Source organism: Crassostrea angulata, chromosome 4 (genome assembly GCF_025612915.1).
Source record: "Crassostrea angulata isolate pt1a10 chromosome 4, ASM2561291v2, whole genome shotgun sequence".
NCBI lineage: Eukaryota > Metazoa > Mollusca > Bivalvia > Ostreida > Ostreidae > Magallana > Magallana angulata.
In genome coordinates this window covers 14962764-14974776 of record NC_069114.1, presented here as the reverse complement: position 1 = coordinate 14974776, position 12013 = coordinate 14962764, and the positions used below count along the sequence as shown (strand labels likewise).

General features: G+C 34.6%; 3 protein-coding genes across 3 annotated transcripts; 2 read left to right on the top strand and 1 right to left on the bottom strand.

The window, feature by feature from the left end:
• Window positions 1-2903: 2903 nt before the first annotated feature.
• On the bottom strand, window positions 2904-5302 carry LOC128182430 (uncharacterized). Its single transcript, XM_052851053.1, has 3 exons — window positions 5151-5302; window positions 3896-3980; window positions 2904-3310 (listed from the first exon to the last, which is right to left on the bottom strand). The coding sequence occupies exons 1-3, from the start codon at window positions 5172-5174 to the stop codon at window positions 2922-2924; spliced, it is 498 nt and encodes a 165-aa protein (XP_052707013.1). The 5' UTR covers window positions 5175-5302; the 3' UTR covers window positions 2904-2921.
• Window positions 5303-6596: 1294 nt separating this feature from the next.
• Window positions 6597-8227, top strand: LOC128181877 (uncharacterized). The gene is made up of 3 exons (XM_052850432.1): window positions 6597-6678; window positions 7069-7165; window positions 7775-8227. Exons 1-3 carry the CDS (start codon window positions 6673-6675, stop codon window positions 8191-8193), a joined length of 522 nt encoding a protein of 173 aa, XP_052706392.1. The 5' UTR covers window positions 6597-6672; the 3' UTR covers window positions 8194-8227.
• Window positions 8228-9626: 1399 nt separating this feature from the next.
• LOC128181875 (leukocyte elastase inhibitor-like) lies at window positions 9627-11727 on the top strand. Its single transcript, XM_052850429.1, has one exon. The coding sequence runs from the start codon at window positions 9947-9949 to the stop codon at window positions 11069-11071; it is 1125 nt and encodes a 374-aa protein (XP_052706389.1). The 5' UTR covers window positions 9627-9946; the 3' UTR covers window positions 11072-11727.
• Window positions 11728-12013: the final 286 nt, after the last annotated feature.

The window sequence follows — 12013 nt, the reverse complement described above, 5'->3', positions numbered from 1 at the left end:
TACATCTCTTAAAATACATGAAAACTTATGATCGTTCGAAGCAATGTTGTACTCAAAATGCAGTGCTGCTTTTGTGTTTATTATTTTTATCTATAATATTAAAAATATATTAAATTCTGTCGACGATCGCCAGCTTTTACAAAAGGGCTGCAGGATACTTTCCGGATTTCGATAGCAGTAGAGTGAAAGCATCAGTAACTAAGTGTCAAGGGGACTGAGTCTACTGTTTTGGTTATAATTTAAACAATAAAATGTCTTCTTTGGTAATTCATTCGGGATGTAAAGGTAGCGACATTGCAGAAAAAATAAATAATCCGCGTTAGCGGGTTATGTAAATTTTTTTCTGCAATGATCGCTGCAATGTACCTTCATAGCCCGTATGAATCATCAAAGAAAGCATTTTATTGTTTATATTTACATCTTTTTTTAACTAATTAATAAATTGATTATGAAAAGTAATTAAAATTCACTAAATTACTGTTTACGTACCTGAGTACATTAGCTAAAAGAAACAGTCAAATCGTCTCCTGTGAGACGTTGAGTCTGACATCATCAAGATTATTTCGTGCAGTCCGTGGTATTTCGTATACGCGTAGGTCGCTGTAAGTTTAGACCAATCGATAAACAGGGCGTGTCAATTTCAGACCTGCCAATTTCTTCAATCGATAAACGGGGCGTGTAGATTTCAGTCTGCTTGTTTCTATAGATCTATGAATTAACTATAAGTTTCGTCAGAAATAGAGGGAATAATACTTGGTAGATGTAAATATATACACATACACACTGCATATCATTGTCACAAAGTCAGACACACCCTTTAAACTTAAAAGACAACCGCTGATTAATTATTAAAATTAAGGAAAAAGGACATTAGCACTATTTTAGATGTAATCTATTACCGACCTTTTCGCCAGAAAATTAGTCCTAATGAATTTCACATAGCGTGCTCTTAATAAACACAAATGTGCTACTCCAAAAATAGCTGCAAGAGGTTTTATCTTTTTTGTATTAACATTGTAAAGCTAGCGCTTTCCAAGAAAGTGCATTATTGCTTGGAAATTAATTGAATCACCGCATTTGTGTTAAATGTTAAATAGCAATTCGTCCGTATGGATGCTCGTGAGAGTCAGAGGGGGTATATACTGTACATGTATACCGCCCGTTTCCGACGGTCTTCAGTATAGAAATAGTCGAATGCAAGAGAAGATACCACACAAGACGATGACAAAAGCAACAGCCATAATCAAAGTCAATTGTAAAAAGTTCGTACTCATGTTCGTGCATTGCATTGCAATAATTTGGATCGCATTCGGTCGCGTCTGAATACTTTGCATGTTTACTATTTTGAGGAGACTTATAGATTAACGCGACCACAAAAACGTATGCAACGAATGTGAGAGCTCGTGCAACGTATGCAAAGCCAAAAAATTCCGATTACAAAGTGCTGTAAAGTGCTAGTGTGCCAATTGTGAAAGATGTTTTTGTAGAGACGTCTTACAACATTTTGTGTACTCGCAAGAGTATCATGCACGATTCTTAAAGGTCATAAGATGAATCACAACTGTCAATGCGTGTATTTTGCTCAACGTGTCTCATGTAATCGTGCAACATTTTACTATCATTGCACGATTTATCAGCTTCCATTTGCCATCCTCTGCCACCTGTGTATATATACCCTGCACAAGCACCTCTGTTTTAAACCACAATTGACCATCGATGCTGCTGCACCAATACATCCCTGTTGTTTGCTTGGTTTATATATACCCTATATGTATAAATAATTATATATACCAGTATACTGTGGAATCATTTTCATTCGTGAGGTTCAATGTTTGTGGTTAGCCAAATTTTTCCTTGTTCCAGGGGACGTAATTTCGTTGGTAAAAAGTTTAACGTAATTTAAAATAAATATAATTTAATTCTGATTGTAACACCTCATTTGATTGGCTAAACAAATTCATATATATCGTATAACTAACTTGCCTACGTCACAATAAGACGCGCGTGCAAAACATATTAATCCGCTTGACGTTACGTTTAAATTTTGTACAAATGAACATATTTTAACTAATTAATGGGCCTTATTATCTTATTTAATAGTAGCAAATTTATTTATAAGGAATAAATTTAATTTCTACCTATGTTACACGAGTATAACATAACTTGGAACAGTTTACGCTTTTTTATAAACCGCTTCGCGGTTTATAAAGCGTAAACTGCCCCAAGTTATGTTATATCGTATAACATAGGTTGAAATTAGATTTATTCCTTAAATATTAGAATTGCTAGAGTAACTACATATTCTTGGGGATGTGAATTTGTGGCCAAGAGTTATCCATGAAAACCCCAATTTTTCAATTGCACGAACATTTTGTCACTTCTGCTCGTGCGCCAATTTTGAAAGGGCCTTTAAAAGCGTACACAAAATGGGACCAATCAGCTTTAAATTAACATATAACTTGTAATCGCATGTAGAGTCACACAAGAGTATCACAGACGTCATTTATTAATTTTAGTTATGAATGAAACAATTAAATATCTTTCCTATCTAATATAGCTGAGGATGTGTGTTTTCACTGCGAAGAGAATATATGAGTATTTAAACGTTAGGTGTCCGTGGAGTATACTTATATACGAGGGAAGGAAATAACAATGCTGCCTATAAGTAACAAAGCATACAACAATGCTAACTTTAAGAGAAAACAGATAAAATAAGTTGGTAAACACGTCCATGGGAAAAGGTCATTAAACAAATTTGTCCATACCTAATTATAAATTATCCAAACTTGCCAGGGATGGAAAAAAAATGGAACTGTTTTCCAAGAATTACATGAACGAACCTGGACCTTGCAAAACTTGGGCTTCTAAAAATAAGTGTTACATTTTTTAACATTTTACTCCAATTTATTTTCAGTGTTAATTTACGCCATACACCAATTAGGACACACTGTGTTGTGACAAAGGATATCCGCCATTCTGTTTGTAAACATGTGACAGTTATTTTTAGTTTTGCTAAATTTCCCAAAGACTCTTTCGTAGTTGCGTGCGCATCCAATGATGCATTCTACCGGAAGAACACTGAATCCCGCTGGATTTTTCTCTGGCTTGATTGGACAGAAGTCTCCGACCATTGGATGAGTGTTTCTGATGACGACGCTGGCATGGGGCCGGGTCCCAAACTCTAAGTAATATCCGTCATACCAGATCCATCGATGGGATATTCCAAATGGGTTGCGATGTACCGATCGCGAGACCCTGCGCGGGAATAACGACATGCACCATATATTTGTTTTTCCGAAATAAAATGGCTCTGAAAATTAAAAGAAAAACTTTGAAACTACAAAGTAGTTAACAAGTAATTTATTCATATCATAACTTTACTATATTCATGTACCAGTGCAGTCCTAGGCTATATGTAACCCTGTTGAATGTGTTGGAACCATTTTAACAAGGGCTTGGACTTTGGATAGTTATATCAAAGAGCAATGTGACGTAGGCCTGCCTATTTCATTGCAAGCCACTCAGCCATGGCTTTTGAAATCAACAAGGATTGTCTGGCTTTTGAGATAAGACTATTTAATTGAAGCATATTTCGCTTAAAACCACGTCATTTTTAACTTGTTTTGACACAAGGAATAGATAACTACGCCCTGCTGAAAGTCCAAGGTCTTGTAAAAACGGTTCTAAGAGAACAAAATAGGCACAAACCTCATTCTGCATTGAAATGGACATCATGAAAAAACTAATCTTTTAATTGTGCTATGGAATTTTATATCTACCTTTCTGAATATCTAACTATCAAATGAATAGACTGCATACATTTGCAAAAGAAATACACAAAAGAAAAGGTTAAGAGACAATCCCGTATATATTGCAGTGAGTTTAAAAGACCTACTTCCCACGGGTTGGCAGTTAGCTGTCTTCTTTGAGAAAAGCCACGAAGAGGCGCCGTGAAGGACGGCTAAGGAAAACAACAACACCTGAAATGTGAAGTAATATGGCAACGTGAACATTAAAGTTTGAAATTGTGTAATCATAGAGAGGGTTTTTTCCCAAACATCATATTTTGATAAATAATTCTGGAGAAATATTTTACATAATTAAGACGATGGTACATGTACAGTGTTTTGTTATTTCAGTAAAAATAGAAGCAAATTATAGTATCATATATCAATGTACATGTATTTCACTGATTTCAAGAGGAAGTTAAAAATAAAATTTAAAATGCCTTCGATTTTAATATACAATGGTCATTAAAGAGAAATCGCTATCTAAGTAGAAAAAGTAAAATATTCCAGTGAGAGTTGTCTCTCTTATCAAATAGACGATAAACCTTAAAGACCAAGGTTTTCAACCGGCCAGTTTCACTCAGCTAAGTTTAGTAACTGATGGGCGGAAACGGTATAGGGAAGTCAAAGAAATGGATTAATATAAATAAACAAAATAAGGTTAGCTTCATGATCCCAGGGCCACAAAACCTGAGACAATCTCACTTTTAAACCGAGTCTTATTATAGTCTCACTTTCCGTTCGCTAAACTTTTCTTTTGTAATAAAAAGTTCTTAAAACTGAGCCCTTGTAAGTTTTATAGGCTGCAGCATGCTATACACTGTTAATTATGTGTAGCCGTGATGTATCTTGTTTATCATTTATAGGGAAAATACTATTGACCTATGAAAAATAAAACTTGAAAGATCGTATTGATAACATGGCTGTATGCGAAATCCTGTCATGGATCATAAGGAAATATAGACTTTATGTTCACGTTTAGTTGTTTAATCAAATGTCTTTCACTTGCCATCAATAAGAAGTTTACAAGTAATTTTTAAAAGAAATCAGTATCTGTTTATTAAAAAGATAACAAATCTATAATACCTATTCTCAAAGTTAAGAAAATGAAATTGATACCAAAACATATATTATTACGAACATTATTTTTATGTAAAATCTTGGCACACGCAACTGCAGATCTTAATTATGTGTGCACATGAGAATTTGTGTTCGTGTTTATTAATGATCAGGAAATACATTAACAGCATTTAAAGGAAATAATGAAAATAATGATAAAAATTCGACAAATGAAAAAGCATTTAAAGTAAATAATGAAAATAATGATAAAAATTTGACAAATGAATTCGAAATAGTACTCACAAATGCACCGGTGTTTTTCCCCATTGTCTTAAGCTTTCTATTGCACAAAGACAGACCTAACGCCCAGGATAACTTATAAAGTCTGTTTGGAACAAAGATATATGACGTAAACAAATCAGGCAGAATGCATCTATCACAAAGTTACAAGTACCTGTCGATGAATGATCGAGAGCAAAGTTCGATCGGTGGTATGTATGTACTTCCTACCTGAGGTTAATCACTAAATCTACCTGAGGTTAATTACATTTACTCAGTATGTTAATGAATGCCGTGGACTACATTGCAACTATGTGTGCGCTCCACACCTCAGGTTTCATAAATTATTTGATGATAGGTCAATCCTAAAAACTCTATGGGTTGTTTTCTGTAATTAAGTTCAGAGGGGGGGGGGGGGGGTGAAAAAAGCAATCAATAATGGTCATTTCCCTTCCTAACTTTATACCCCCCTTCCCCTTAGGAAAGCCTCCTCTATATTTGAACTTTTAACATCAACTATTGACACTTTTTGTTTATTGTATACACTTTCATTAATATACACAGCTAGGTGAAACTGTATCAGTTGTTATTAAAACCAATTCTGTTTGTGTTAATCACTGTGAGTGTCCATATATTTGAACACCTTTTTCCGACTTTATATTTTGACTTTTCTGTATGAATTTTCAACACAAAATCTCTCTCTCTCTCTCTCTCTCTCTCTCTCTCTCTCTCTCTCTCTCTCTCTCTCTCTCTCTCTCTCTCTCTCTCTCTCATTTTAATATTGTTGCAAACGGGCGGGTGGACATTTGAATTGTCGCTCGAGTTTTTTTTTTAACTGTTTCATTGGCTACGACAAGGAATTGATCAAGATAAGGTGGCCCGAGTAAATTACATAATAAGCATGTTGCAAAGAGGAAGAGGGGAAGAGTGCACAATATACATTTTAATATATGATTAATAGATCAAGAATTGAATCTTATTACCAGGACGCATGCATGATAGTACATGTACATGTAAGTGTTGATTTCCAAAATAAGGAACTCTTCCCTTCTTACAAGAAAGCATTTGTTTTTATCCATAGTACATGTATATATTAGGTTACATGTACGAGATAAAAATGTAATAATTAATTTCTTTTAAAAATACCATTCTGCCTTAAGACGTGTATTTCACAATGTTTATTTCCGTTTTTCAGTTAACAGATTAATTCTTATATATCAAATAAAGTTTGGTCAGCTATATCTAATTAAATGTTTTTTAAAAAGATCAATGATCAACGCAGACATGACGACACACGACGACGGACCTTCCCCCCAACAATCGCAATAGGTCATTTTTGTGATCCTAATGACCTGGAAACCCATTTAGGAGTATCCATCATCAAATTCGTCATAAAAGAACGTGAATTTAACGCCTCATTGATTGTTTAACTGCTAGTGGAAATAGAACTGGGGTCAAATTCCGCTGATACATCACCATCCTTTTATTTTATTGTGGACTTGAAAACGTTAAATAATTAGTGACTTTTATATGTTCCTTCAGAAATATGAAGGTAAGCTTTCTTCTTACTAGTATCTCCTGCTACAGTTAAGTTCGCTCATTCATGTAAAAAAGATTTGGTACGTAGGATTTATAAAAAAAAAAATCCTTCAAGATTTCCTATATATCCTGTATGGAATACTACCTTAGCGACAATTTCTCCAACAGGACGTTTATCTTCAAAGCTTAAGTTTAATGGTGAAAAATATTAGAATGATAATAACCAAATGTGGTTTTATATAACTCTAATCAATAGTCTATCAAACAGCATAAATACTATATTTTTCAGTATCTACTTCTTAGACAGATCTGAATTTAAAAAAAAAACGTCGCCTTGAATACTGGCCTAATTATTTAGCACTGTGTTCGGATGTTATTATAAATCTTACTTATTTATTTACAGACTCCGTATCGTCTATGCGTCTTTCTACCTGTCATCAGACTCCTTCATAGCACACCTGTCTCACGGGTGCTGAGAACCGACTGCAGGCACGGAGGAGGTGAGAGTGGGCGGGGCCGAAAATCTTAATATACATGTATATGTACATGTAGTCAGTTCGGTCAAATAAGTCTCGGGTGGGATGTCTGTAACTGAGTGAATTGATAATCGTAAATATAATGAACGAGGTGACATTTTCAAAAAAATTTAGAGGATTGTGTATATTTTTTCTGCAATGATCGTTACCTTCATAACCTGCCTGAATCATCAAGGAAAACATTTTATTGTTTATATTTACATATTTCCTTTAACAGATTATTAAATTAATCGCAAAAAGGAGGTAGAGTTAACTAAATTATTGTTAATGCACTTCAGTACGTTCGATAAAAGATATAGCCAAGTCGTCTTATATGGTTATTTGTGTCTGACATCATAATGATTATTTCATTCACTACGTGATTTTTCTGGTTTCGACCAATCGATAAACTGGATAGAACTGGATTGTGTAGATTTTAGTCCTGTCAGTATCTATAGCGCTGTGAATTACTTAAGGTTTTCTTAAGATACTGCTAGATATTTGGAAAATGCAAAACTATATGCATGTAATAAAGGCCGACTCAGTACCTGTTAAACTTTTGAAATGATTCAACATTTTTATTTTCTCTTTCAGTGTCAACAAAACCGTTTTATATAGGAACGACCCACTTACAGTGTATGCTGAAAACTGGTATAAACATGGCACTAAGTCCCCCCTTAAACGGAAGAAAACGAAGAGCTCTTCAAGTTCCGGAGATAGATATGTCACATTCTTATCTGTCATACGAAAACGTGCTACTGGAATTTGGACTCAATGGTACGCGGATCGAGTACCAGGGTTATCCTATGTTTTCTGAGAGTTGTCCGTCGGCATATTTGCCTGTTCCAGCTGGGTTCTCTTATCTTTCTGTTGACTGCATAGTCAAGTGTGCAAAGAATTATCATATACAATTTGGAAATTACAAAATCTTCAGCAATAACTGTAATACATTCACCAATATAATGTCGACCATTTTGTGCCATGAAATCCGCTGTCCTTACTGGTGTAGATAATAAAGCTAATTTGTGTTTCTCTCGAATGAATAAACGCATTTCTTAAATTTTAAATTAATATTTACATTGTATAATTATTGATAGGTATTTTTTAAAATTTGTTGATATAATGTGTATTATACAGTCATATTCTCTCTCTCTCTCTCTCTCTCTCTCTCTCTCTCTGTTTTGTCTATATAGTATAATATATATTCTTAAGTTTAGGTATTTATTAATAATATTTAAAACTTTTATTTAGACACTAGCATATAAAAATGTTTCACCTTGCATCATATACATGTATGCACTGGTCCCAGGTTTTACTTCATTAAGATGTATTCCATTAATTCTAAACTAAAATATTTGTAAGTCATATGAAGCAGGTGTTTAAAATTTGATTTTACATTCGTTACTTTCTTTAGGATTTCAAGTTTCTATGTAACGATGATCATGATGAAAGAATTCAATTTTTGTTACGATAAACCACTAATACACGTCTTTAGTATAAATTTCTGAGGAATCTTGGAATTTGTTTCCTTAAAAAAATATATGCTAATAAGCAGATGTTTACTCTAAAATTATTTGAGTATTGAATGATCAAAAATCTTGCCCTATTTTTTAAACCCTACCCCCTCCAATTGCTTTATATAAAGAAAGCTTGCCTTATCTTTTAAACCCTACCCTCCCCCTTCCAAAACAAATAGAAAAAAAAGAATCCCCCACCTCCCCCCCCCCCCCACCAAAAAAAAAAAACAACAAAAAACAACAACAATTAAGAAATTAACGAAACTAGCACAATTTATTGATTGTACATAGAGTGTTTTAATTTTTATTCGAACATAATTTTTATTCTTTTATACATTTAACATTATGACAAATTACAGAACATTACGCATGTATAGTTAATCAAAAGTCTATTTTTGTACAAATAAAAGTGTGTGCTAAAATTTTGAGGATTTTTTTAAGGATATAAACATAATGGCGTGAGATAAATAAAAGCTAAAACTGTAAAAGTACATGTTTTGAAGTAGATCTCTCTTTTTTTAAATAATTAAGTATTATATACAACAATAGATGCAAGCGTATATGCTATATATGTTATCACTACATGCTGAGCTGCACATGTGCATGCCTCTCAGTCTACACTATCGTTAATATATGTATGTATAATTGCGCTTGTTGAGTTCATACTATATTTTCAGCTGTCGATACTATTCAAATATACACCTTTACAAAACAATTGAGTTTGATTTTTACGGTACATCTCTTGTAAGAAAACAAAAATACCACTAGCTGCAATCTTCTTTGTTTCACATAGGCTACTTGGGCAAAGAACTTATCATGATTAACTACATTAAAAATTCTTTTTATTGCATACTTTTTAAAATACCAACGCTGTACAGTACTGAGCCCATAAACGTGTTATACACGTATAGAGAGCTTGTATACGGAAACCCTGTGGGGAGCCCCATCTACAGGTCAAAATGGATGAAAATTGTAAACAAGACGGAGGATTATAAATAACATAGTGAGGGATGACCAGGTAGTGCAGGTATCACATGTTTATCGAGCAACACAGGTAAATAAAATTACAGCTTTATTGCACACTATAAAAGTGGCAGACGATCTGTGCAGTTTGTGAAATCCGCATAATCCGCATAATCCCACGGAATCACGCCAGAACGGAGATAAACACGGAAAGAGACAGGAAGTGATAGAATTTATCAGCTCTACAAGATTTTCTAATTTCAACTGGATCTTTACAAGATCAGTCATGGAGAGTGCAGTCACGGACTTCTCTTTTAAACTCTATCAAGTTCTATGCGAAGGGGGTGAGAATCTGTTTATGTCACCGTACAGTGTATCGGCGGCTCTTATGTTAACGATGTTGGGCGCCAAAGGGGAATCCGAGGAGCAGATAAAACAGGTATTGGGAGTAGCGGGGGTTCCTAACCCGCACCAGGCGTATCAGAAGCTACACGCCACCCTGACAGGAAAGTCCAAGGACGGAGCAAAGCTCGCCATAGCCAACCGGATATTTTCCAAACTCGGTCTGGAGATTAAAGAGTCGTATAAAAAGGAATCGCTGGACTATTACAACAGTGAAATAGAATTGTTGGATTTTGTGGGAAACCCGGAAGAGTCGAGAACTCGAATCAACACCTGGGTTGAGGACCAGACCAACAATAAAATCAAGGATTTGATTCCAGAGGGAGGGATTAATTCCCTTTCGTTAATTGTTTTAACCAATGCTATTTACTTCAAAGGGGATTGGGAAAATGCATTCAAGGCCTCGAATACAAAGAGCGAACTATTTCGAGTATCCGAGACAGAGTCGGGCACGGTTGAAATGATGAATATGAAAAAGGAAAAGTGGCTAATTGGTATGTCCAAATCACTGGGTTGCCAAGTTCTGGATCTTCCATACAAAGGGGGAGAACTAAGTATGCTAATCGTTCTTCCGAACAAGGTTGACGGATTGTCGTCATTGGAATCAAACTTGTCGGCTGACACGTTTCGGGAACTAACAAAGGAAATGTACCGCGAGGATGTCATTGTCTCCATACCGAAATTCAAACTAGAAAGCTCGTTTCAACTGGATAAAGTTCTTGGTGGGATGGGAATCACCGATATCTTTTCCAGAAAAGCCGACTTTGGCGGCATGATGGAAAACCCGCCAGATGGCACTTATGTATCCGACGTCATTCACAAAGCGTTTGTTGAGGTCAACGAGGAGGGCACGGAAGCCGCCGCTGCTACAGCAGTAATGATGAGACTGATGTGCATGCCGCTAGAACCAATAGTATTTAAAGCGGACCACCCCTTCCTTTTCCTGATCAGAGAAAATTCGACCGGAACTGTATTGTTTATCGGTCGCTTCTTGAAACCAACCAACTAATATCTTCAAATGTAAACCATAATTTTTACGAACTAAATTCTATTATCAAAATCAATTGTATTAATACATGATCTTGTATAAATTGCTTATAGCTTTCAATGTTTGACATGTACATTTAATTTGTTATAAGTGTTTTTACATATATTTTGTACTATGAATTATTTATTATATTCATTGCAATACAAGGCAAGGTTCGACAACTCCATTTCCTGAAGTAAACTGTAAACACATACATCTGATAAAGAAGTAACCAATAGTTTTAGAAAAACTGGTATAAACATGGCTCTAAACGGAAAAATACGAAGAGCTCCTCAAGTTCCGGAGATAGATATGTCGCATTCGTATTTATCATACGAAAACGTGTTACTGGAATTTGGACTCAATGGTCCCCGGATCGAGTACCGGAGTTATCCTATGTTTTCTGAGAGTTGTCCGTCGGCATATTTGCCTGTTCCAGCTGGGTTCTCTTATCTTTTTGTTGACTGCATAGTGAAGTGTGCAAAGAATTATCATATACAATTTGGAAATTACAAAATCTTCAGCAAGAACTGTAAATACATTCATCAATATAATGTCGAACATATTGTGCCATGAAATCCGCTGTCCTTACTGTTGTAGATAATAAAGCTGATTTGTGTTTCTCTCGAATGAATAAACGCATTTCTTAAATTTAAAATTAATATTTACATTGTATATATTATTAATAAGTATTTTTTAAGATTGTTGATATAATGTTGATTATATACTAGTAGTCATTCTCTCTCTCTCTCTCTCTCTCTCTCTCTCTCTCTCTCTTGTCTATATAATTTAATATATAATCTTAATTTTAGGTATTTATTAATAATATTTAAAACTTTTATTTAGACACAAGCATATAAAAATGTTGCACTTTGCATCATATACATGTAAGCACTGGTCCCAGGTTTTACTTCATTAAGATGT